Here is a 27,120-nt window from a genome sequence, read left to right on the forward strand (position 1 = left end):
CCGTGCTGGCCCTTTAAGGCTCCTCCCGCGGGAGGCGGCGAGCGCCCACTTCCGGCCGCGTCCGGAAGCGCGGGCAGCGCCGCGGCCTCAGGGCGGCAGCGGCGGCACCGGGAGAGCCGGGCCGGGCCGGGCCGGGCGGACCGAGGGGCCCGCGGGAGCGGCGTGAGGTGAGCGGAGCGAGCCATGAGCAGAGGGACCGTCCGCTCGCCCCGCACCGCGCTGGAGCTGGTGCTGCCGCGGAGCCCGCGCTCCTGCCCGGCTGCTTTGTGCCGGTCCCTCACGCCGCCTCAGGGCAGGCCGGGTCCCGCTTGGCGGGAAGGGACGGAGGGCACCGGGCAGGGCGGCGGAGGCGAGTGGGGCGCTCCAGCGGTTGGGATTGGGGTTGCGATGGGGCCAGCAGCGGCACCGGGGCGGCTGCGGCGGCTCCAGCCGCGAAACCGAAAGTTTTTGGTTGCTCGGGCGTTCCGTGCGCGGCTGCCGCGGCTCCGCAGCCGTGAGGGGCGTCGTGCACGGTGCTGCTCGCAGCTGGGCTTCGTTCGTGTGCCCGCCCACGCTCCTTTCAGCGATTTTCTCCCTTAACGGGCACAGGTAAATTTTTACGCCTTTTATGAGTGAAAAGCCAGGCAAACATATGCATTTGAATGACAGAAGGGATTCTCTTGAAAATCGTACTTGCCGCTTCATGAAATGCATTAATGCAACTATTAACCTAAATATCAGAGCAGTTCTTAAGTGTGAGCTGAACAGATTTCTGCTGATCTACTATCTGGAAAAAGGTTCCATCAGGGGAGGGTTGGCCTCTTCTCCCAGACAGTGAGTGACAGGAGTGGACAGAGCCTCAGGCAGTGCCGGGGGAGGTTCAGGCTGGGCATCAGGAGGAATTCCTTCACTGAAAGAGTTCTTCAATATTTGAGCATTGGAATGGGCTGCCCAGGGCGGTGGTGGGGTCACCGTCCCTGGAGGTGTTCAGCTGGGTGCTCTGCTCTGGGTGACAAGGTGGTGTTTGGTCGCAGGCTGGATTCGGTGATCTCAGAGGTCTTTTCCAGCCGGACTGATGCCGTGATTCAGTGGCTTGATTTCTGTTTTGCTCCAGATCTTTGAAACACCACCGAGACTTGGTCACCAGGGGGTGGATTGTTGAGGATACGGCTCTGCCCTCTGCGCTCAGGACATGTATGGCTGAAGGGCTCAGCCCCTTCCCTGGCTGCAGGGCAGCGCTGTTCTCCTTCCCACCATGTGACCTGGCACACCTGCACAGCAAATAGCTCCTTTTTTCAAAGGTAAATGCCACAATTGTTGGGTTTTCCCAGTATATTTGTATGTATGAGGAAACTTACGGCTTGGCTTTATCTGCTTTTGTTATGCTGAATAAAAGTAGTTGCCACCTTTCTTTCTGTATAGTTAGTTCAAGAGTTCATGCTTTTGCAGCCTTCCATTATCTGAAGGGGCTTACAAGGAAGCTGGAGAGGGACCCTTCATCAGGAACTGCAGTGATAGGACAGGGGGGAGTGGTTTCAAACTGACAGAGGGCAGGGTTAGATTGAATATTAGGAGACAGCTCTTCCCTGTGAGGGTGCTGAGGCCCTGGCACAGGGTGCCCAGAGAAGCTGTGGTTGCCCCTAGATCCCTGGAAGTGTCCAAAGCTAGTTTGGATGGTGCTTGGAGCAGCATGGGACATTGGAAGGTGCCTCTGCCCATGGCAGGGAGTGGGATGAAATGATCCTTAAGGTCCCTTCCAACCCAGACCATTCTGTGATTCCAGTGTTCTGTGGAATTTTTCCAGGCTAGCAGGATCTGAGATGGCTCCATTGCTGCTCAGTGAAGGATTTTTGTTTTTAGAGGAAAGCAGTCTGTGGTGAGAATTTTAGCACTCTTTCTGTCTTTAAAAATAACAAAGACAGGAAAGTTCTGCATAAATATCCTTTGCTTGTGACAACAGGGATTTGTTGACCTATAAGTTTTAGCAGGAGATTAAGAAAAGAAGCTAATTAAACGTTGTGCCACTAGACCTAGATTCCAGAGACACCAGTAAAATAATATAAAGAGCTTTGCATTGTAGCTCTGGAAATCATGCAATGTGCGGGTAAGGAGATGCTTTTTTTAATATAAAATGAGTTTTCACCCTTTTTTTTTTTCCTAGTTTGCACATTTGACTACAGTGCTTTACTTTTACTGTGTGCTGTTCCACAGGCATTTTTTGTGTGATGTCCCTTTAATTGCTTTGATCTGTTTAACTGCATGCACCTGGATGTTGTAAGAACACCTGCATGGAGGCTGCTAATAAGTAACTGAAATCCTGACGCTCCCCACACTTGAAAATAGTTGTGGCTGAAAGGGAATTATTTGCCACTTGGAGGCTTTAATTGCTGCTTTAACTGCTGCTTCTTTGCCCCCCCAGAATGAGCACATGCCGATGGTGCACACAGAGTGGTGCTGACACCACCGAGTTCCTGAAGCACTATGCTGCTCAAAGGCTGTCCCAGGAAGATTTTGAAGGATCCAATGATGACCTCTGTTACTGCCTGGAGTGTGTGGTTGAATATCACAAAGCAAGGGAAGCATGTCCAAGATTGCATGAGGTAATTAATTATGAGATTAATTAAGAGGCTTCTGTGGTCCAGCCTCAGTGTAGGGGAAGAGGTTGTGTTTTATTGGGTTTTGGGAGTAGGTTGTGTTGCTTTTTAACTGTCTGGTTTTTTCATATGGAGTTGTAAACTGCTGATTGTAAAACAGAGCTTCTCTTGTTTTGCATATATTCAAATTGGCAAGAACTGAACCAGTAGTTGTAAGTTGCTGACTAGACACTATAGCTTGGACTTCTTTCATGCTGTTGATGGTTTGTCATCTGAAACAAAGAACATCTGCCAGACTAACAGCTCATTTCTTTAATGTATTTTCTCTTTTCCTCTGGTTTCTCTTTAGTTTTTGGTTTGTTTTTGTTTGCTTTCACTTCTCACTTGTAGTTTTCTCCTATGTTTGAATTTCAGAGATCAGACCTTGCACCTGTCCAATTAATCAAAAAAATTGAAACCTCTTTTGTAGTCCTTCCTTAGCAGTATACAATTTTATATTTTTATAAAGCTTATTATATTATTAGAGAGCTTCTTCTGTGTATGTAAAGTATGTGTTTTTAGCGAATTGATCATAGTCTAAAAGGTTGCTCTTTAGATTGGTCAGCTAGTTTGCTCTGGAGTGCAATTCCATGTGACTGGATGTTCCATAGACTGGAAATAAGAGAAATGTCTGGACCAGCTGCAAGTTCCTTTTTGTGTCCATTTACTGCAGTGAATAAACTTGGTGGCTAATTGAGGTTTGGTGCAGTTACTTAAGATGAGTAAGTTAAGTGGGTGAATCCCTACAAATATCCAGCAAATCAGTCAGTCCCTTTGCATTGTTTATATTCTTTTTTCCTTCCACTAATTGCAAAATCTGTAAGAATGCAAGATTTTATATTTGCTTTTCCTGTCTTCCTAAATATGATCTTTTCCTTTATTGTGTCTTTCTGTGTATTGGCCAGTGGAACAAAGTTTTGTGACTAACCTAAATTAAGTATTGAAATGAATTTGAATATTTAACAGAATTATGAAATTGTATCTGGTTTGAAGGCTATTCTTTTAAAAATGATTTTGTAGTCTCAACTTTAGAGACTTGTGCTTTGCATAGTTGAATTCCATTTTAAAGCTTTACTGTTTTGGACCAAAGAAACTTTTCAAAATGAGATTTCAATTTTTGAACATGTAATTATCTGCATGTGGTAATAAATGTCCTTAATCACTTTCTTCACAAGTGCACTTCAGTTGTTGTTTTCCCCCACTGAATAGGACTTGTGGGACTTGGAAACCTCCCGCCTCCTTGCCCACATGGAGAAATCCATGAATGAAGAAACAGGAGAAGATGAGTTATTTCTGGTCGATGAGCATGGGGAGACACCTCTGTCTGGTTATGTGGGCCCAAATTTTGAGAGCAACCTGCGAGTGCCCATGCTGGAAATACTGAAATACCCATATCTGCTGCTGCATGAGAAAGTCAGTATGTATCTGATCATATATCCCTGTGGAGGGGAATGATGTTGTTTTACTGCAGGAGGTGAAAAGGAACAGTAGTTAAACCAGAGGAACAATGTATATATTTATTTTGATACTAAATACATTTTTTGTGGGCCTGTAAATTAGTCCTTACTATAACTGTCTTACCCTTTTAGGTGAGCTGTGTGTAGAAGTGCTCTGCAGAATGGAACTAAGTCATGACTCCTTTCAGGTCTTTGAGAAATACCCAGGAATTTATCTCTTTTTGGTACACCCAAATGAGGTGGTAAGTTCCTTTTTTTGTTCTGCTGAATCCTGGTTTTGTGCATCATGTTAATACAGAAGGGATTGAGTGCTGTCTTGCATGATTTTAGAAAACATGTGGTGCATTTATCTGTAAATAAAACTTGACATCTGTTACAGTATGCAGTTCTCTCATTAGAATATCTTGGTCATTTACATGTAAATAACATATAATTAGTACAAACCAACTGCTACACTGTTGCACGTAAATCCCGAGGAATTTTCTTTATAGGTATTACCCTGAATTTTAGCCTCCTTGTCACCAACATCATCTTGTAGGTATAGCAAGCCTATTTCTAAGATTATTTTGAAGACTTATTTTTAATTATTTATTAGTAAAAATATGCCTTTGTCCCACTTTTAAGAGGAAGCACTGCTATTACAGAATTCATTTGTTCTTTTTATTAATATAAAACTATTTATTTCAATCCTTAGATTCGTAGATGGGCCATCCTAACAGCAAGGAATTTAGGAAAGGTTGACAGGGATGATTACTACGACTTAGAGGAAGTGCTCACTTGTTTGTTCAGAGTTATTGAGTTGGGGCTTTTTGAGAACCCAGATATTTACAGCTCTTCAATGTTTGAAAAGGGTAAACTCATCCTTCTGCCAGCTCATTTGTATGATGCAGCCAACTACAAGAACTATTGGCTGGGTGAGTACTTGTGATCAGAAATGAGTTCATGTAGTCTCCCATTTGTAAGCACTTCTTTCAAGTCAGAGCTCTACAAATTCATAGGTGCTGTGTATTTTTTCAAATATATAGACAGGTTGCTGCTTTTTTTTTTCTTCTGTAGGAATTTGCATGTTGCTGTCAGTGCTGGAAGAACAAGCTATGGACTCTTTGTTACTGGGCCCAGACAAACAAAATGATTTCATGCAGTCTATACTTCACACTATGGAGAAAGAAGCAGCTGGTAACTAGTTTTGATACTGAGGTTGAGACAGTTCATAGCTCATTTTTCATCTTTAGCAAATTCCTTGTTAAGTTCTTAGTAGTGTAATGAGAGGTAATATTACCTGAGGCCTGTTTATCTTCTGAAAGGTGCAATATTTGGGAAATACTGACAAATACTGAAAGATGACATCCAAAGTCTGGAGTGGAGAAGGGATGGTGGTGCTTTTGCTAAATCTGGCTTAGAGGCTTTGAGAGGACAAATATGTAATTTCTGTCACTGTTTTCATTTAATATACAGGCTGCATGTACACAGAATGCTTGTTTCATTGTGGCATGAAGTTTGAATTTTGAGTCCTAAAGTAAAAAACTCCTTCTGAATTGCTGCAACTTGCCTTAAAATTTGAGTCTTCCATCTGTCCATTTGAAGGGACCCCCTTTTGCAGCTGTAAATTTAGACTTTAGAATTTAGGCTTAGTAACTCCATGGGTTACCATGGCATAGTCTGGGAATGGCCTTGTGAGCTCAAGACCAGGATTTACTCTTAAATGAGCAGATTTTTATAAACTTTGTGATTATAGAGGGTATAACATTTTCTGAGGGAATAAGAACACACTTGAAAGAACCAATTGCTTCTAGTACAAATATGAAGTATAAGTTAGCTGTGTAAGTGAAAGAATAAATAACTGTGTAAGTTGTGCCACTTCTTAGCACACCCCTGCAAAAATCAGTGTGAAAGAATCAGTTTCACAGAGTTGGGAAATACCAGGAATATTTAATGTTAGTAATGGGTATCCAAACTCCTGTTGATTTAAGACTGCATGAGGAGCAGTGTCTCTGTACAAATCAGGGAACTTGACTTTTTTCATTCTTCTTCCAGGTTAAAAAGTATAGTTGCAACTTACTAGAATGCTATTCTATTGATATTTTAGAAAAATCAATAAGAACCAGCTCTTTCAATTTTTGCTTAGCCTAAGAATGACCAGGACTTGCATTTCAACCCTGTCCACTGTTCTCTTGTGTTTCAGATGATTCCACTGACCCCTTCTGGCCTGCCCTACACTGTTTCATGGTTATTTTGGATCAGCTCGGATCTAAAGTTTGGGGTCAGCTGATTGATCCTGTCCAAGCCTTTCAAACCATAATCAACAGTGTCAGCTACAACAATGAAATCAAAAATATTCGCAGTAGCTTTAGGAGGTCAGTTCTTGTCAGTGCTGCTGTAATTTGTGTTGGGGGAGGGAGATGGAAATTAAATATCATATTTCCAACTTCAAGCAAAAAAAAAGTTGAAGTAGGTCCCCCAGAATTGTGAGGTTCCTTCAAAAAATTACATGCTCACTTCTCTTTGGTAACTCTGGTGTCTCGGATATTTTCCTGAATTGGGAAGACTGTTAACTGTTCTGTGCTTATTTAGTGCTACAACCAACTTGCACTGAAGGTTAATGAAAATTGCCATGTTCAAGGTTTGGTAAATTTATGGGAATTCCTGAATTTTCAGTAGATGGCATTCTGGGCATTTGTTCTACTTAGGCAAATCTACGAGTCAATAGAAAGCTTTTTCCTGAGACAGTCACTTCCCCCACCTCTTACAAGCTGGATAAAATGACCTCTACACTTTGAAATATGGCACCTTTGCACTGGTGTGTATTGTCACTGACAAGTTCTAATGCTCACTTGGTATCTGAAAAGCAACGTCTATCCTGAGTTTCTTAGGATTTTAATTGTGTGAGTCTGTAGTGATCTGTGTTTCTTTGCAGGACAAAAGTTGAGCCAGAGTCAGACTATGGTGATGACATGATTTCTTGCAGTCAGATTGTGTATAATTACAACACAGAAAAGCCTCAAAAGGTATTAAACTAGTATTTTATATTCATTTTCTTTGAACTGGGTCACTGAATGACATTGTCAAGAATAAACATGTCCGAGTGTGGTCATCTCTTGATGTCAATGTATTATGAAATGTCTTTTAAAGGCTTCCCATGTGTTTTTGATTATCTGAGGTTAAATTATGTTAGCATGACAGTGCCTTTGAATAGTTCACAATGATTTTTAAAGGAACTACTACTTCACACCAATTTCATAGATAATGTTTTAGGAAATTAGTTCCTTATTACATCTGTGTGCTGTTTATTTTTTGCATTTTTTAATGACTTACATTGGGATATAAGTGATGTTACTGTTTAATGAACAAATATATGAAAGGAGGTAACAAAAAAGCTTGGCTACGAGAAAGCTGCCATATTAAACTACTGAGGCTGTTGTGTGGTGAATGTATTTTTCAGGACACTGGCTGGAAGGCTGCCATTTGCCCAGAGTACTGCCCCAACATGTATGAAGATATGCAGACCCTGGCTAACATGCTTCAGTCTGACATTGGCAGAGACATGCGTGTCCATCACGGCACATTCCTCTGGTTCATCCCTTTTGTTCAGTCCCTTATGGATCTCAAGGACTTGGGTGTAGCCTATATAGTCGAGGTCATCCACTACCTCTGCTCAGAAATCAAAGATATCCTCATCGAAAGATTCCAGGAGTGCGACAAAATCTCCGAGTTCTTCCTCCTCATCTTGGTGTCTATTGTTGAGCTACACAGAAGTAAGAAGTGCCTGCATTTGCTGTGGATCAGCTCCCAGGAGTGGGTGGAGGCAGTGGTGAGGTGTGCCACGCTCCCAAGCAGAGCCTTCACTCGGTGTGGCGAGAAGGCGCCGGGGCTGTTTGCCAAGGGCTCGGCTGTGGGGTCCTTGCAGGCCCCCAGCTCGGTGCAGCACGCCTGCGTGCAGCTCATCCGCAGCCTGCTCAAGGAGGGCTACCAGATCGGCCAGCACGCCCTGTGCAAGCAGTACCTGGACAAACTCAACCTCCTCCTGCGGGGGAATCGAGCTGTGGGGTGGCAGCTGAGCAGCCAGGAAACCCAGGAGCTGCAAACGTGTTTAAAGCAAGTTATAAGAAGTATAAAGAGCAAAGCACTGAGCACCTCTTTGGCTGGAGGGAGCAGTTCAAACTCGACAGCTTTGCCGACTGTCTCGACAAAGCACGAGAGGAACACATGTGATGATGGATACAAGACAAGTGGATATGAGAGGAGGGACCTTTATTCACCATTTGTCATGTCAAAGGAAGGCAGAGATTGTCAAGAGAACCCTCTCCATAGGAGAAAGAATGCCTGGGAAGAGGAATGTAGAGATGCATGTAGAAGTTCAACATCTTGCACATCCAGAGAAGGCCTCTTGATGAATATTAAAAAAGAGCCTAATGACTTGACAGCTCAGGAGTTTGTCTTCCCACAGAACTCTTTGGCAACAAAAGTATGTGGGAAAGTTCAGGAAAATAGGAGCTCTGATCTTGTGGTAGGCAAGTGCAATACAGATGATCACTGCTTCAATTCAAATACTGAGCATTCAGATTTCAGGAGAGGCAAAGAATTAGAAGTGAAACACAAAGCAGAATCCAAAACACTGCTGTATCTGTCTGCTCAGACTCATCTTGATTCTCCATGTTCAAGGAGTTGCAGAAGTATGCAAGAGACAAGTGCAAACAGTGTGTTCCAGTCCAGACTGGTCCCCACTAAACAGGTGTCCAAGGAAGCATCACTGGATTCCTCTAACTCCTCTAGAAATGAAGCTGGTGTGCAAGGGAAGGAAGATGGCAGTACTTTGCTTTTAGGGCGTAATGACACCTCACTGAAAAAAGTATCAACAGAAGAAAAAGTAGGTTCATCATTGCTGTCTTTCTTTAAGAGGAACCCTAATGTGCAAACTTCAAACCAGGAGCAGTCTAATTTAGATGATGTGGATAAATACGACTGCAAAAATCAATTTTCAGAGACCTTTTGTAGGGATAAGATTTCAGCATATGGTTATTTTCCATTTAGCTCTGACAACAAGAGGGATATGGTCAAGCCACTGTCAGTGAAGTGTGAATCAAGTGACAGGTTGTTTGAGTTTTCAGAATACTTCAGGAGGGAAAACAGTTCAGTGGGGATGAAAGAGGAGAATTTTGTGAAGACGGTTTCTGAAGATGATAATTTATCGGACTCCCAGGTTGATAGAGAGCTCAGTAAATTATCTCTAGCTGCTTATGCCAAAAGTGTTAATTTTCCCGTCACATCTAACCAGGAAAGCTCAGTGTATCACAATGTGTCTGATATTAAAAGGAAAGTGAAAGGTTCTGTAAGATCTTCCAAAGAGGGCCAAAATACCAAGTGTCCCAGTGGTGGTGATCGCCCTAGCAATCAAGTCATTGTAATTTCAGACTCTTCTGATGAAGAAAAAAATGTGGCTGAGAAAGAGGAAACAAAAACCAAGAATGAAAATATGTGTGCAGAGCCATCTTTAACTTCCAGCAGCACTTCTGATAGTGACACTAAAAGAGAATCAAACTCTCCAGGCTCTCCCATGTTACTGGATGACTGTGAATCTCAGTACTTTGAATTTGAAACAGAAGCTGAGGTTTTTTCAGCTTGGCAAGATACTCAAGCCTATGCTGTGGAAACAACTCAGGAGTATAAACAAGATCGTGTTTCACCAGCACCTGAGACAAGTAATTCAGATGATTGCCTGAATGATAACTTAAATGACTGGGGCTATGATGTGCATTACTTTAGTGATGACACCATGGAAGAGGCAGCAAGCTCAATAGAAAAGCAGACAGAAGATACTTCTTATCAGAAAGAAGCTGATGATACAAAACAAGAGACTAGTTCAACCTTGGAAGAATCAGTTGGCAAGGAAGATGCAAAAGGTCAACTGGAGAAATGTGCAGACAAAGGTACTGCTAAAGGCTTCACCCTGGACTCAAAAGTGCCTGAACCCACAGCATCTACATCTCCCATCTCATTAGCTTCAAAGTTGGCCCTTAAGAAAAATAGCACAAGCCCACAGAAGACCACAGCAAAATGTAAATCAGCACCGGCTGTTCAGAGAAGTCCTAAAAAACCTCCTGTTGTTAAAACAGCCAAAAATAAAACGCCACTCCAAAGCACGACAGAACATTCTCATCCTGGCAGGTCAATGCCTGCTGTGGTTCCTCCAAGGAAGGTTCGACAGAGTCCTGCTCCAGCATCGACTGCTGAAAAGCTTGGCCTAAAGAAGGGCCCCCGCAAGGCGTTCGACTTGTCCCAGCCCTCCCTGGAGAGCCTGGCTCAGCTGCGCAGCCACGGCAAAGCTGCAGGCAGAATTGGAGTTACACAGAAAAAGAGGACCAAACAGATCGAGGCTCAGCGTTTGTCTGTAAAACATAACAAAAAACTGCTGGCCTGCCAAGACAAGCAGTATCCAAGGCCCAAAAGAAGTGTGAAAAATTCTGCAGGAAGTTCGGGGATTAGAAACAAAGTTATCAAAATGTGTGCAAAACCTGTGGAACAAAAGCCTCAGAGTTTTGAACTAGCAAAAGAATTAAAGAATTCTTTTAAAGAATTCTCTATTAAAGAATCTGTTGAAAGCCAAAGGGAGAGAAAAAGAGAAGAGACTGCTTGTCCTTCTGCCAGTGAGAGAAAATTTGAGAGCCTCCCTGTGGAGGAGGTGGCAAATGCCTCTAAAATGCCTCGTTCTTCAGACTGGAACAGCAAATGGGAGAGTAACAGTGTCGTGGTTCCTCCTGTCCCTATGGATTCAAGTCTCTCTTCCACTGCAATTGAAGAGGCTAAAGATGAGTCTTCAGGAAAAGGCTGCACTGTCCTGCCTGAGTGTGAGATGAAAATTTCAAAGCAAAATGGGTGTCAATCAGATGAAAGCAGTGACGAAGGTGATGATAATCTGTTTTTAACCCAGTTAGATCCTGTGGATATGGAGTTGTGTTCTCAGGAGGAAAGTGTTCAAGATGCTGCTATAGGCAGTAAGACCCCAGAGGAAATGGATGTTGATGAAAGCCCTCAACAGAATGAACTCTCAGCTGTTGTGAAATGTAAGGACAAAGACTGTATGGAACAGGTGGAAAAACCTGGAGAGTACTGCAGTAAACACCCAACCACCAGCCCAGGGGCAGATCATGTGTTTGCCAAGCCTTCTCTCCCACCACCTAAAAATAAGAAACCTTCCACTACCAAAATTTTCAGCTCAGCAAGTTCTTCACGAAACGCAGCCTTCAGCAAAGATCTCGAAGATGTCAGAAAGTTGCCCCCACCTTCAAAAAGCAAAATGAACGTGGCCAAAGCAGCAGTGGTCAGGCCACCATTGTATCCGAAACCTGCACCAGCAGGAAATCCAACATACAAATCTGCAAGTTTCAGTAATGTGCCTCAACCCCTTAGTTCCAATTATGTTCTCCAGTCACAAAATAAACACTATGACAATGCTTCAAATATTTCCAGGGGGCCTGGCCAAGAAACCTGCTCCTTTCTTGGCGCTCAGCAGCGCGATTACAGCATTTTTGTTAACCAAGTCCTAAAATGGACTTACGAAATGTTTGCAAACTTCAGCTACTTTGGAACGCCAAATAATCTTCTGCAGACTATAGTAGCCTCTGTTCCTGTCCAATTTCAGGGTTACAATGAGTATTTTAACACATTTTTTCCCTTGATGATGCTCAACGCCTTTGAAACAGTAAGTAGCTTTCTGCCTTTTGGTTTAGTTTCATCAACACTGATAAATTTTATCAAGAGATTAAAACCTGGTTTATGCCCTCTGTTTTCTTTTGAAAACATTCAGATACTGATCAGAATAGAGGAATGATTTGGGGTAGATAATCCAAACAGCTGTGTTTAAGACTGGGGACTATCTGAGTTCCCTCAGTGAAATGTTTCTTTTTTCCTGGGTTCTTTTTTCCTTATCCACAATAAGAGGACTGGCAAAGAATGTGGTTCCTCTGTCTATAGTGTATAAAGGTCAAAACAGAAATCTTTAAGAAACTGAGGTCTTTCAATGACAGAGGATGAAAACCTGGTTTTGGTTTCTGTTGAGAACTTACATGAGAGGGAAGGTTAACCCAGGAAGTATTTTTCCCAGTCTTTATTGGTTTATCACTTAATAATGACAAAACACAGTGTTTCTTCAATTAATGTCTGAATGCTTTCAAGTTCAGTCATTGCATCACTTCTTCTATAGAAATAAGGTAGAAAATAAAGCCAATGCCAGGTTAATACTGATATTTTGAGGTGAAAATGCAGTCAGGGAAGACTCAGAGTAGTTGTAAAGTGGTTTAAGAAAGTACATGAAATGGGGGAGTGCTAAGGGAGAACTTTGTTTGCCCCACGTGTTTATATGTAATGGGTATACTTATGTGAAAGAAAAGAAATGGGTAAGACTCTTGATAAATTTACTTGACAGTCTTACAGTTCTATTTCATTTATTTGCCCTTTGAGTCATGGTAAGCTTTTCTTCTGATACACTAAACCCTTCAAAGTATTATTGTTTCCTTTTCAATATGTAGCTGGCACAAGAATGGGTAGAAAACCAGAAAGTAAGAGAGAAAGGTTATTGCTTCTACTTAGAGAACTTTTCTGCTGACATGAATACAGCACATTTTACAGGTGAGGGTTTTTTTTTTTTTTAATAAAATCTGATTTTCAAGTAGATGGTGCATTATAATGAGCGGCACTTAGAGGCAGAGTTTTTTGTGTTTGCTTTAAATATAGAAGGGATTTCAACTTGCTGTTCTACAGAATGCATGTAAGAGAACTATGTATTTTGCAGGGAGTTTGTTCCTTCCATCTCTCATCTGGGATTTTTGTTTTTTCAGCTTGTTTTGATAAAGTTGTCCTTGACTTGCTCTGTTTTTATACAATGCTGTGCTCAGACTTAAGAGTGCAGGATGGAGTTAAAATTTTCAGAATACTCTTTTGCTATAGCCTTTAACATCTTTAAAAAGTTAATAGTACTTCTGCAGTCATGTAGAAAATGTAACCATTTTCTTTTCAACGTTGTAATTTCTTTTGGGTAGCTCACCTACGAGAGAGTGATTTGGCGAGGCAGCTTCATCCAAAGGAGGATGACTTAATCCTTTTGAAGGTCCACAAGGAAAAGGATACTTTTGGGGAAGAAAGTGGGATGGAGTACCACACAGTGAATCATGTTGGCCTTGTGACACGTTTTTCTCGTGCATCTGGCTCTGCAAACAGTGAGTAACAGGGCTAGAAATAAAAATGGGGTTCTTCTTGGTGCCATAAAATGCTTCTTCATAGCTGGCTATTGGTAATTGTAATGTACCACTGCCCTCAGAGGAAATGGAATTGTTTTTCCTCTGTAGCAGGTCTGTCCCATGCTAGAAGCTTTGTAAAAATCAGGAACTGAAGCTGCAGCCCTGCTGTTGATCATTTTTCTAGAACTTCATGTAGAAACAGAAACTAGTGATGAGTAAATGCTCTGCACGCTTTTATAGGATGGTATTGCCAGGAGATAGGAAGTGCCATGACCTTCTGTGATCTCTCTGTCTAAAATTGTCACTGTCTTTGGGAATTGAAACTGTGAATTACCAGGATTACCAAGTACCCAGAACCTGCCTTATCAAAGTAGGGATCTGAGTAGTTGTACAGAGCACTGGTTTTTTGTTTGATTTTTAATTTTTTTTTTTTGGGTGGGGTGGGGAAGTGTTGGGATTTTGCAAAAATTCATTGTTGATTCCCTAGTAGAAGACAGCATCTTGTTCTGATGAGTTCATTGAGTGACTTACTGGAGTATTTTTAATGATTCGGATAGTTTTTGAATTAACAACTTGTTTTTTTATTCTTCTTTAACAGGACAAAAAGAGCAGCAAACTGCCTGTCATCTTACTGTGCAAACCCGAGGCAATTTGTCATTCTTCATCCATAAGCAAGTGAAGTGTGTGGTGGTTGGCTCCCTGGTGACCACACACAGAAAGTTCAAAGGTCTGCTGCTGCTGAGCAGGAGCCCCCTGGCTAAACCCATCATAAATCCAAGTTACAATGACTTCTGTCCCAGAGATCTGCCTGTTGCCTCAGGAAGTGCTGTAAGTTGTGCAGCTGGGAGTGCCAGGGTTAACAGAAAAAGCATTTGGGCCTCGTGAGTTTTGCAGATTTGGTTTTTCATGCTGGCTTTTGAGATGACCAAGACAAAATAGCCACGTTTCAAAAGCACTGAGACACTGCCCTCTTCAGAGTTGGCTGCTGGGGTAGAGGAGATGAGTCTGAACTTGCTCAGGTGTCTGTGCTCTGTTGTTATAGTGAGCTTCAAGCTGCTTTCAGTTTTCATTGCCCTTACTGGGGAATTATCAGGAAATAGAACATAGGATGGAAAGGGTATTGTAAAATAAAGGTGTGGGGAGTGAACAAAACTTCTGTTACAACTTCAGGTAAGGATTGGGTGTGTGTCTAGAACAAATGTAAAATCAAAAGCTTCCCTGCCCTTCCAGCTTTTGAGTTCTAGCTAGAGAGGTGACGACATTCTTAAAGTGTAGAAAATTGATGTGGAAGGTATGATCAATATGAATTCATTATTTTTTGCCCTATTCCTTCAGGTTTCATATATGAATGAATACAATGAAGATCAAAAGAGAGCCATTGAGACAGCTTATGCCATGGTAAAGCAACATCCAGGACTTCCCAAGATCTGCCTTATCCATGGACCACCTGGGACAGGGAAATCAAAAACTATTGTAGGACTCCTGTCCCGTGTTTTGAGAGAAGTAAGTGAACATGGTCATGTGCTGGGGTTTGGTTCAGATGAATGTACAGTCTGGCTTTTCAATCTCGAGTGAAAACAATCTAAAGAGCTTATTTGTTGTTAATTAATCTACAGAACACTAGGAATGATAAAACAGCTCGGAAAAAAAATTCCAAGATTAAGCCAAACCGTTTTCTAGTTTGTGCACCATCAAATGCTGCTGTTGATGAACTCATGAAAAAGATCATCATTGCATTTAAGGAAAAATGCCAAAACAAACAGGAGCCTTTGGGTATGGTTTGTTTTTAAATTGTTTTAATGTTAAAAGGGCAAAACCTGGAGGAGGAACTGAAGCAATTGATCATGTACTGTACTTGCACGCTCCTCTGAGCAGCTTCTTCCTCTTGCAGTGTTGTGATGCAGAACATGACTGGTACATCCTCTTAAACTGTTCACTTTCATGTGCTTTTCTGAAAGGTGTATTGTGAGGTTTTTTAAATAAGCTATGCTTTGTTTTGTATGGACACTGACCCTTTCCTCATGCTGTTAGTTTAAGTTCATCAGTTCTTAAGTACTCTTTGGGGATTTGAACACAAGTCCCTTGCCTTTATTTTGATTAAAATTGGACTTTGTGGGTCATGGGAAACAGACTGGTGAAAATTTTGATATGCCTAGGCTTCTCATTTTTCCTCCTCCCAGTTTGTGACTAATACAAAGTAGATGAATTCTGTTTTAAGACATCTAGTTTGTGCCTAGGGGAAAAATACCTGCACTGTAACCAAATGTTACTTTGGTATTGACTTACCAATTGCATTACTTGATGTGACTCAGCATTGTCCAAGTTAGGAATTCTGGAAGTTTTAGATAAACCTGAGAATAAGAGGTAGTTTCATTAATTCAAAATAACATTCTTAATGTTAGCCACCACTAAAATGTGGGCAACATCTTTATTTTTTAGAGTTTGGAATTACTGAATTTTTTGTAGCTGCATTTAAGTACAAATCAAGTGTTGAAAATTCCAGATAAGTAGAAAAGTCTTGTTTGATATCCATGATGTTTATATTTTAAAAATTGTCATAGCAAAGCATACAGGCAGTTGGAGTAATTTAAGAGTATTTTGACTCTGATTTTGTAAACAGGAAATTGTGGTGATATCAAATTAGTGCGACTTGGTGCTGAAAAATCAATCAACAATGAAGTGCGGGGATTCAGCCTGGATAAGCAAGTTGAACACAGAATGAGTAAGTAACATGGAAATCAGACTTTTCTTCATTCCTCTCTAAGAGCTTGGTGATGTTTTCCACATGGGATTATGTGTCCTGTAAGAAGGAAGATTTTCCTTAAATAGTGTTTCATAAAGTGTTGTTTTTCTCAGTCCTAGTGGGGAAGCTGCAGTTTATGTATGAGCCAGAATCTAAGACAAAGGAAAAAAATAAGCAAAGTTACCTTTTTCTTTAAGAAATTACATTTCATACATGTTAAAGCCATCATTTTTGAAGCAATGCAGCATTTGAGAGCTACAGTTGGAAGCAATTCTCATTGTCTTCATTGTACAAGATAAAACTTCAATAGAAAATGGGAAAACTCAGCAAAGAATACATTTGTCCACTTTGGAGTTATGTAACAGCTTTTCTATTCCTCCTTTGTGTTCTCCTTTGGTTTATTACAGAACGAAAGCCAGGTGACTGTGACCAGGACATTCAGAAGAAGAAAGAAGCTCTGGATCAGAAGCTGGACATGCTCTCTCGAGAGCGTGCCATGCACAGATGTGAGAAGAGAGAGGTACCAAGACAATTTTGAATCCTCCTTGTGTTTTTGTGTTCATAACACAAAAACAACTTTGTTTTTGGTGTCACTGTCTCTTTACCTACTTTTTCAACTAATGGAAAAGTTGGACGATGAATGGAGAACTTTACATCAGGATTTTTTTTTTGTTTATTTATGCCAGTATTTTCCACTGGTTGACCATGCCACTTGTTGCTCTATCATTCAGTAGCCTTCACTTGGTTCTGTCACTAGTTAGATCTTAATGTAACCATATTTATGAGTCTTAATGGTTTAAATTGATTCCATGTTTCAAAGCTCTGTTTTTGTTTCACTGGAAATACAGGAAAACACCTCATGATATGGAATGATTTGGAATATGTGTTGCACTTGAAGTTTTCAATTTTTTTTTTTTGTCTTAAGAATTTGGCATTTATACCAAATGAGAGATTTCTGGTGGCAAACCATTTCTCAGTTGCACAGATATGTAAGATCTGGGATCGTGTGTTGCAGTGCCTGAATATGGTGACAGCTTTCCAAGAAACTGATTGGCTTCTTCAGACACATTTGATATTAAAAGACAGTCTGAGCAAGTTTAGGAAATATAGGGCATGAGAGGGGAAAAGGTATATGGGTGGTGCTAAAGGTGGTTCCTCTTTAATTTTTCCCCCATCTAGAGTCAAATGTTAAATGATGAAATTGGCAGACTTGCAAAGGAGAGACAACAACTCGCTTCTCAGCTAAAGGAGGTAGGAAAATTTATCTCTAATAAACTTCAGCTGATGTGTTTTTATACCTAGTGTCCTTTAGTTGTGGTGCAATTCGGTTTTGATGTAGCTGGGAGCATTTATAAAGTAGTGGGTAAATGGATCAAGGCCATAAGCTGAGTAAGTTGTAGACAGGCAGCTGTGAAATCTGGGTGTGCTCTGGCTGCATATTGGAGAAAAAGCCCAAACAGGAACATTCACTGTTGCAGTTAAGGCTGAGCTTTTAACCAGGATGTCCTGTTGTGCTTGAAGGTTCGGGTGCACTCCCAGAAAGTGCAGGCAGACATCATCCTGGAGTCTGACATCATCTGCTGCACGCTGAGCACCAGCGGGGGGAGCCTGCTGGAATCGGCTTTCTCCCGGCAGGGGCTCGATCCCTTCAGCTGTGTCATCGTAGATGAGGTCAGTGCAGCTGTGGGGAACTGCAGCCTCGTCCACCTCCACACCTGCCCTGTGCTCTGCTTGGGCAGCCTGGGGCTCTTTGGCTGCTGCAGTATTTGTGGGTTGCCTGCCCTGTCCCCAGTAGAACCACGAGGAGAAAGAATAACTTCTAATTGATTCTTTCTTTTCCTGACTTGTTTGGTGCTGTAATGGCAGCTTTTATTTAGAACCACACTTCAGCCGTGTTTTTTTTTTGCTTTAGAGGTTTCCAGATGATTTGGTTATATTTATTGTCTGTTTGGAGAGCTTTGCATGTATAATAATAAAATAAATAATTTTGTAGTTTTTTACTAGAGAAAAGTCCTTCTTTTTCCTCTTTTTTTTTGTATTTGGAAGACTTAAAGCATTTATGTTATTCTGACTGTGTTACAAGAAACTTACTATACTTCCCTGCTTTGCTTACGACTTCTACTTTTGTCCTGTTTGCATATCCAAAAGGCAGGGCAGTCCTGTGAGGTAGAAACACTGATTCCACTGATCCATCGCTGTAATAAACTTGTCCTCGTTGGAGATCCCAAACAGCTCCCTCCCACTGTCAAATCACTAGTAAGTGTTCAAGCTCTTTGCTTTTTTCTTGCCACAGAATGGATATGGTTAAAGAACAATATCTATAGAAAATATTTAAAGAGGGGGGAAAGGGTACATTTCAATGGAGCAATACAAACTTCAGTCTGGGCACTTGGTTTGGAAGGGATGTTGTGTTGTGGCAGGCTCTGTTTTCTCATTTTGGGAGCTTCAGTCACTACCCTATTCCTTAAGGAGGAGGAAAACTTCTTGTTTGTATGGGGACTTCCTGACCCTACAGGTGTTTAAGGACAAATATATAGGAGCACATCCTTGTCTCCAACAGTAAAGGCTGTGTTAAACACCTGGTAAAGAAAGGAGGAAATCCAGGCTGGCTTCTTTAGAGGGGTAAATTGTGTAGAGGTTATGTGTTTGTTTAACAAGATCCCACCTGGAAAGTCTTGCTTTTCAGTATGGTTGATGTTCTTAAAATTCTACAGTCTTGTGAGTCACAAGGAGAAGTTGTCTTGTTAAAGACTAGACACAAAAATTCAGATTTGTTCAGGTGGCATTTACTGAAATAAGACCAACTTATGCAGAAAACTGAAGTGCGTGTAGTTGTCGTTTTGTCAACAATTTAGAAGTTTAAAACGCCAAGTTGACTTTCAAATTCACCAAAACACTTTGGTGGGGAATGAGATCCCAAATGAAATGTCCTGTTCTCCCTGTGGCAGAAAGCTCAGCAGTGTGGCTATGATCAGTCTTTGATGGCCCGTCTGCAGAGGCACCTGGAGGAGCAAGTGCAGAGGAACGTGCTGCACAGCCTGCCTGTGGTGCAGCTGACCGTGCAGTACAGGATGCACCCAGACATCTGCCTCTTCCCATCCAACTATGTTTATGGCAGGACTCTAAAAACTGCCAAGTGAGTAGCACGCTCTTCTTCTTTCTGAGCAGAGGCTATTTCAAAGCAATTTTTTAATGTCAGGGTGTTCGTGTCAGTCTAAAAATGCTTGACATTGTGGGAGGGGGAAAGATGGTTAATGGGAGAAAATGTGCAGTCTATCTCTGTTAGTGCTGGGTGTGATAGGTGAGGTAAGATCCCTTAAAATTATGCATACAGAATGCTGAGAGTTCATTTTCAGGCCTCAATCTATTTGGGTAGCAGGGAAAATTAAGGATTCTGGGGAAGAAAAGAACTGAAAGTTACAATCATAAAATGGTTGAGGTTGGAGGAGACTTTTAGTGCTATCAGGCTCATGTGTTAACCATTTCCACCATTAAATCATGTCCTCATGTGCCAAATCCACATGATTTGTGAACACTTCCAGGAATGGTGATTCTCACTTCCCTGGACAGTCTGTTCCAATGCTTCTCAAACCTTTCTGTGGGAAAAAAAAATCCTTCTATCTAATGCAATCCTCCTTTGGTGAAACTTTAGGCCAGTTCCTCTCTTTCTGGAGAGTTGCTTGTGTTTGATAACCATGATGTAAACTAATGGAGTATAAGTTCTTAGAATTTCTTAGTTGTATGGTTGCCTAGTGATAAAAATATTATTTCCAGGGCAATAGAAGAGAACAGATGTTCTTCAGAATGGCCGTTCCAGCCCTACCTGATTTTTGATGTAGCTGATGGTCATGAGGAGCGAGACAATGAGTAAGTCCTGCCTTCCAACTCAGCCAAAGTTTAGATTTTTAGAATTAATTGCCTACAGAAGAGCTGTGTTCTCTCCTTTGTTGTTCCAATATGCATCAAGTAGCTAGAACTGCGTTTTCCAGCTGATGAGATTTAATTTCACAGAAAACAGGTTTTCTTAAATCTGAAACTGGTTTTAATCCTAGTTTGACTCACTGATAGATGCCAGTAAAAGCCTGCAGTCTCTGTTAACTTCAGTAGGAGTTTGAATTCCTGATTTTATCAGTGAGTTCCCTTTCCCAGGTGCACACTGAGGAGATGCCAGGAGGTGGCAGCAGGCTCAGTCCTCCCCTTCCCCTGCTTTGTAGGGAGAGCACCAGCTGGAGGTGCTGAGGGAATGTGGAAGTGCAGCTTTTCACTGCCTGCACTTCCCAGGCTTATTAGCCCCTCCTCAAGGTCTGCTTGCCAAGTTCTTTGATCCTCTGTGTAAAAAAAGCTGCAAAAGTTAAAAACAGCTGTGACTCAAAATCCCCCAACAAACTGGGCTAAAAATGCATTGAATTGGAAAGATCTCACAAAGGTGTTCCTGTAATGTTTCCATTTTGTCCTGTGCAGCTCTTACAGCAATCCTCGGGAAGTGAAGCTGGTGATGGAGTTAATTAGAACAATTAAAGAAAAAAGGAAGGATCTGGGCCTTCGTCGCATTGGAATAATTACCCCTTACAGTGCACAGAAAAAGAAAATTCAGGAACAACTGGACAGTGTGTTTAAGAATAACAGGTAAAGAAACCACGAGCTTTCAAATTGCCCTTGGCTCTTGCATATTAATCCTTTGTTTATCCTTTTAAATAATGGTAAAAAGTCTCCAACTTCTTCCTGTACTGCTAAAATTTGCACTTGGTTATGCCTTTAAAGGGGATGTGTTACCCTTTTGCTTAAAACAGGTCTCCTTGTGCCATTCTTAGTTATTGCCCACATGCTTTGATTATAGTGCTGTTCTGAATAAAGCTGATTAAAAAGAACCTAAAATTCCATTCTGTGTGGACCCAAACAGATTTTCAGTAATGATGCTGAGCTCAGAAAAGTGAATGCAGCTTTAGGCTCATGTGCTGAAGGAGAAATTATATTTCTCGTTCTCTGCTGCTTAATTATATTTCCTCAACAGCCCAGGAGAAGTGGACACGGTGGATGCGTTCCAGGGCCGAGAGAAGGATTGCATCATCGTGTCCTGCGTGCGGGCAAACAGCTCTGAGGGCTCCACTCTGCCATATGTGCAGGCAAACAGCACCAAAGGATCTATTGGGTACGTGTCCTGCAGAGATTTGCAGTCCCATTTCCAGGGATGCTGTAGAGAAAGTCATACTTTTAATAGGACTGGTTAGAAAGTTAGAGAGAGCAAGTCACTTCTACCAGTCTGTGAATTAAAGGGTATCTCAGGGCAGGAATTGGTGTTCATGGTCTGAGATGTCTGAGCAAGAGGGACAGGGAAATGGTGGTGGTGTGCTCTGTGTTATGTGCTGATCCCACACAGCTCCCTTATCCTGCCACTGCCTGGATTTGGCAGGATTGGCCTTGGGAGCTTGGCTCTTTGCATTATTACTGCAGCAGTTATTGTTCTTGAGGCTTTTGGTACACCTTGTAACTTTTCTGCATGCTGTTCTCAAAATGAAACCCTGTGGCGGTTGCTGTCCTGTAATGTCTTTAAAATTCTTCTTAATTAATTGTGTGTGTCACTTGGAATGTGACATAGAAGACTTGGGTCTGGGATTTGTAGATGAGTGTGCTTGTCTTCTAAGGTGGGGCAGATTAGCAGCAAGTTTTAACTCGGGATTGCAGATTTCTTAATTTTACGTGTTTTTTCTATCTGAACAGAAGGAACTAAACTGAGTGTGCTGTTTACCCCCAGAGGAATTAGAGCAGTTGCTGATTTCTGTAACTTGCGGATCATTTTAGTTTAAAAAATGGTAGTGAAGATATGAAATGTGCCTTTTTAGAGTTCACTGCCTTCTAAGTTAAATCAGAAAAAATCTGGCCACATAAACAAAAATCTTTTTTCTACACACAAGTTTCACTAAGCTGCTTATGTTTCTCTGATATTCATTCTCTGCAAGAAAAATGGCTTTTAATTGTGCTGATCCACTTTGGGAAGAGAAGGAATCCAAATCTTATGGTAAACAACAATAATGCCTTTTGAAGACTTCTTAATCTGATTTGATTGAGTTTGGGAATGGAAGGCAGCTGGAACCTGCCCTTTCTTTTGGCTGACACAAGACTTAACCTCTGTCTGCTCTTTCAGCAAGAACTTTCCAGCTTACTGTGTTCATACCTTAATATATAAAGGTTTATATATTCAAGCTGTGCCAGTGCAGTGCCTTAGCAGCTGTACATGCTGTTGGCTTGGACATCTCTGTTTCAGTGTCAGGTGCCCTTGGCAAGGTGTGATGAGATATTTGCCACACCCTTACCTATAATCTTGTAGCCTGAGTAAAGTATTTTGTTCTCCAGGGTTGCTAATCCAGCATTAAATTTACTCTGAAAGTAACTGGGAGAAAACTCCAAGGGATGACAATGGGTTTTTTCCCCCCTCCTTCCTGAGAAAATAATCTTCTTGTCTTTCAGTTGAAAAGCTGTCAGGAATATTTAGTAGTCTTTCAAGGTCTCCCCTTGTTCATTTCTCAAGACCTAGAGACCTCTATTTCTGCTGTCTGCTTCCTGCTTCTCTTATTTCCTGCACTGTCCAAATTTTTTGAGGTGACTCTGTGCTTTTTGCAGTCTTCACTGCAGGGTTGTGAATTTGCTGCAGATGAGGTCTCAGTGACCACAGAGTCAGGCACTGATAGTGAACCTGCTCCAATTAGGTTGGGCTTTGAATTGTGGATTTTGTTAGTAAAGAATAAGCTGGGTATTTTGGAAGTTTTTTCATTAGAGAAGAAATAGTTGATATTAGTCTCACTAACATTTTCTTGAGTTCTGGTAAATGAGTGCAAACAGAAGTCAATCTTTAAGAATACACTCAGCATTTGTTTAAGTTTCAATACTGTGGTTTGTGATCCCTGAAAACCAAAGTAGGCAATTTTCCTAGTGCAAAACCAGACTTCTGCAAGGATATACTCTCCCCTTTTGAAGCATGACAAAGCAAAAGTCTGCCTTGATGTGTTTCCAGTGCAGGTCACCTTTAAAATAAAATATTCATGTGCAGCATTCAGTATTTCAGTAGGGTGTTTTCCCATTAATAATGCCAAATATTATTAATCTCTTTCAGTTTGAGTCAAAAAGAAGCTTAAAGTCTTGATAGGTGAAGTGAGGTTGATGTCCTCAGTACTTTGAGGAACGTTTAAGGAAGCAGTGGTTGGCATTAAGAGGGGATTTGCTCTAAGAAAGGAAACAGCAATGGAAGGAACTGGAATTCACTGCAAGGAATCTGTGGTCAAAGAAAGAAAACACAATTCATGCTCAGCCTTTCACGTGAGGCAGCGCTGCTGCCGCGGGGTCTGCGGAGGGGCTGCTGCTGTTAATTCCAGTGACATTTCATTTTATGTCTTTTTCTCCTAACCCTTTAAACCTTCTCGTGGAAGAAGTAGTTGAGGAGCTTTGTTTTTGTCTTGTCACTCAGGTTTCTGGCGAGCCTCCAGCGACTGAATGTCACCATCACCCGAGCCCGGTTCAGCCTCTTCATCCTGGGCCGGCTGCAGACGCTCATGGTAGGTGCAGTGGTGATGGAGAGGGCTCTGTGAGCTACCCCAGGGCTGTGGCACCGAGCACCAGGCTCAGACTTCTGCAGTCTGTGCAAGGGACTGAGCTCTGTGTCTCGCAGCGCCCTTGGGTGCTGTGCTTTTCCAATGGTGGCTGTGTCTCGCAGCGCCCTTGGGTGCTGTGCTTTTCCAAGGGTGGCTGTGTCTCGCAGCGCCCTTGGGTGCTGTGCTTTTCCAATGGTGGCTGTGTCTCGCAGCGCCCTTGGGTGCTGTGCTTTTCCAAGGGTGGCTGTGTCTCGCAGCGCCCTTGGGTGCTGTGCTTTTCCAAGGGTGGCTGTGTCTCGCAGGGCCCTTGGGTGCTGTGCTTTTCCAAGGGTGGCTGTGTCTCGCAGCGCCCTTGGGTGCTGTGCTTTTCCAAGGGTGGCTGTGTCTCGCAGCGCCCTTGGGCGCTGTGCTTTTCCAAGGGTGGCTGTGTCTCGCAGGGCCCTTGGGTGCTGTGCTTTTCCAAGGGTGGCTGTGTCTCGCAGGGCCCTTGGGTGCTGTGCTTTTCCAAGGGTGGCTGTGTCTCGCAGCGCCCTTGGGTGCTGTGCTTTTCCAAGGGTGGCTGTGTCTCGCAGGGCCCTTGGGTGCTGTGCTTTTCCAAGGGTGGCTGTGTCTCGAAGGGCCCTTGGGTGCTGTGCTTTTCCCAGGGTGGCTGTGTCTCGCAGGGCCCTTGGGTGCTGTGCTTTTCCAAGGGTGGCTGTGTCTCGCAGGGCCCTTGGGTGCTGTGCTTTTCCAAGGGTGGCTGTGTCTCGCAGCGCCCTTGGGTGCTGTGCTTTTCCAAGGGTGGCTGTGTCTCGCAGCGCCCTTGGGTGCTGTGCTTTTCCAAGGGTGGCTGTGTCTCGAAGGGCCCTTGGGTGCTGTGCTTTTCCAAGGGTGGCTGTGTCTTGCAGGGCCCTTGGGTGCTGTGCTTTTCCAAGGGTGGCTGTGTCTCGCAGCGCCCTTGGGTGCTGTGCTTTTCCAAGGGTGGCTGTGTCTCGCAGCGCCCTTGGGTGCTGTGCTTTTCCAAGGGTGGCTGTGTCTCGCAGCGCCCTTGGGTGCTGTGCTTTTCCAAGGGTGGCTGTGTCTCGCAGGGCCCTTGGGTGCTGTGCTTTTCCAAGGGTGGCTGTGTCTCGCAGCGCCCTTGGGTGCTGTGCTTTTCCCAGGGCGGGTGGTTTGCGTTGCGCTCGTTGGCCGCGAGGGGGCGGTGAAGCCCCGCGCTGTGAGCGGAGCCCCTGGAAATGGAGACATTTCTCATTTTTGGGAATTCTGATGGCTCAAAGCGCCTTCCCGGTGTTACAGCAGCCAGAGTGTCCGTTGCTGTTTTGCACCTGAAACATAAGATTCTTCCATTCCAGAGGCAACATAACATTGGTTTCCATGACCGTTGTGTCAGTTACCTTGATTAAAGAGGTTATACATCCTCTGACACCTCTGACCATTTGTGTTGATTTCTTGTTGGTAAGAGTTTTTTTTTTTTTTCTCTTTTTTTTTTTTTAAAGGAAGATAAAAACTGGAATCACTTGATTCAGGATGCTCAGAAAAGAGGCGCCATTATTAGGACAACAGAAAAGAAATACAAGAAAGAGGCTCTCAAGATTTTGAAGCTCAGGCCACCAGGACAGCCCCCAGCCAAAGGAGGGACAATGACATCTCCTGTGGTGCAGTCTGGTTCTTCCAGTGGCAAGAGGAGTGAGCCTGGAAATTCTGGGAACAGCCCACAGGAACTTGCTGCTGGCCCTGGCCATGCAGTGCCTCAAGGAAGCCGAGGATCCTCACAGCCTGCGGGGACTCCAGCTGCAGATTCCAGGAGGAGCAGTGCCCCTGCAGCTGCAGATTCCAGGAGTTGCAGTGCCCCTGCACCCTCGGGGGCTGCAGCTGCAGATTCCAGGAGTTGCAGTGCCCCTGCAGCTGCAGATTCCAGGAGGAGCAGTGCCCCTGCATCCATGGGGGCTGCAGCTGCAGATTCCAGGAGGAGCAGTACCCCTGCATCCATGGGGGCTGCAGATTCCAGGAGGAGCAGTACTCCTGCATCCATGGGGGCTGCAGCTGCAGATTCCAGGAGGAGCAGTGCTCCTGCACCCTTTGGGGCTGCAGCTGCAGATTCCAGGAGTTGCAGTGCCCCTGCACCCTCAGGGGCTGCAGCTGCAGATTCCAGGAGTTGCAGTACCCCTGCATCCATGGGGGCTGCAGATTCCAGGAGTTACAGTGCCCCTGCTCCCTCAGGGGCTGCAGCTGCAGATTCCAGGAGTTGCAGTGCCCCTGCTCCTTCGGGGGCTGCAGCTGCAGATTCCAGGAGGAGCAGTGCCCCTGCACCCTCGGGGGCTGCAGCACTTGGTGCCATTCCTGAGAAGCCACGGGACCCAAGGCTTGCAAGCCTGGCCAGTCGAACTGAAGGCAAAGGCAAGGAGCAGCCCTTGAAAGACAGCCATCGGTCAGCCCAGAGCAATCCAGGATCAGCACCACAGCAAGGCCTGGATGTGTCCTCAGCTGCCAGGGATCAGGTCTGCAGAGCAGAAAATGCCAAGGCGGCCCAGCAAACAGCAGGGCAGTGCAATGTGCTTCCCCCAGCCCCTCACACAGCCCAGCACGAGGGTGACCGCAGAGCAGCTGTGTCCAAAAGCAGTTCCAAAGCCCCCGGTGAAGGAGGTCAGAGCAGTAGCAGTGAGTGGAACAAAGACTCTCGTGGTTTATCAAGGAGACCATCCCAGGAATCACCAGAGAACACAGAATCAAGCTCTGCCAAAAGAAGAAAGTTCTTTCACTGACTTTACTATCTGCTCATTATTGAAAATCTATTCCCAGTTTTCTGTCTAGCAAGGACTGTATTTTAAATTATTTAGCACAGCTGGAACTCCCATATATTGATACCACTACTAGCAGTAGATCTGTTTCCCATCCTGTCCCTAATTGTGAAGGGATTTAATACCTGACAGATGGTACCTTTGAGGTTTTGTAAAGAGAAGTCGGGTAGCTGCATTGCTGGTAAGAGCAGTGGGTTTAGTCATCTAGGAAGCTGAGGTTGTAAATGTTTAACAGTGTATATTTGTACAGTATACAGAATTATTTTAAGATATTTGGCAAATACATAGCTTCTTGTTTCCTTGTGTAAATGCTAATTTCTTAGAGATGTAATTTTTTATGAAGAACCAGAGTAAAGCAAAAACAAAACCCAACAACCCAACCCCAAAATCCACAAGACTTAGACTTCTTTTCCCTTTGCACTAAAATGTCTAATTTATTTCATAGCAAAACTGGATGTTGAAAATGTGGTAGCAGTGGTTCTTGCTCGTGCTCCACTACTGCCTCAGGGAAGAGTGAGGCAGATGTACATTGGTTGAATGGAGAGAATTCTACTTATTTTGTATATTTTATTGTCAGTTTTTATAGGAACTGAAGAGTTTTTGTTTATACAAATGTGCCTTGAGTTTTGCTCTTGCTGCTGCTCTACCAGTTGGAATCCCTCTCTTGTTGCACTGGCAACACAATCTGCAGATTAAAACCTGTGAGGTCTTTTTGGTC

The 27,120-nt window shown here is 43.2% G+C and overlaps 1 protein-coding gene across 4 annotated transcripts; it reads left to right on the top strand.

Moving 5' to 3' along the window:
- Positions 1–42: 42 nt before the first annotated feature.
- Positions 43–27,120, top strand: SETX (senataxin). 4 transcript variants are annotated; one of them, XM_068211184.1, is made up of 27 exons: positions 43–167; positions 1,094–1,280; positions 2,399–2,579; positions 3,822–4,029; positions 4,202–4,311; positions 4,764–4,983; positions 5,126–5,245; positions 6,252–6,423; positions 6,984–7,074; positions 7,509–11,765; positions 12,592–12,691; positions 13,102–13,278; positions 13,898–14,127; positions 14,635–14,802; positions 14,916–15,072; positions 15,920–16,021; positions 16,450–16,562; positions 17,222–17,293; positions 17,564–17,713; positions 18,191–18,298; positions 18,991–19,178; positions 19,817–19,909; positions 20,504–20,668; positions 21,054–21,191; positions 23,502–23,589; positions 25,101–25,443; positions 25,510–27,120. In XM_068211184.1, the coding sequence occupies exons 3-27, from the start codon at positions 2,400–2,402 to the stop codon at positions 26,364–26,366; spliced, it is 8,607 nt and encodes a 2,868-aa protein (XP_068067285.1). In that variant the 5' UTR covers positions 43–167; positions 1,094–1,280; position 2,399; the 3' UTR covers positions 26,367–27,120. The 4 variants fall into 4 exon arrangements, with proteins under 4 accessions (XP_068067285.1, XP_068067287.1, XP_068067288.1 ...); XM_068211186.1 differs by having other exon boundaries at positions 25,101–25,380; positions 25,729–27,120; XM_068211187.1 differs by lacking the exons at positions 25,101–25,443; positions 25,510–27,120 and adding an exon at positions 24,901–25,064.

The sequence above is a fragment of the Anomalospiza imberbis genome, chromosome 21, assembly GCF_031753505.1.
Source record: "Anomalospiza imberbis isolate Cuckoo-Finch-1a 21T00152 chromosome 21, ASM3175350v1, whole genome shotgun sequence".
Taxonomy (NCBI): domain Eukaryota; kingdom Metazoa; phylum Chordata; class Aves; order Passeriformes; family Viduidae; genus Anomalospiza; species Anomalospiza imberbis.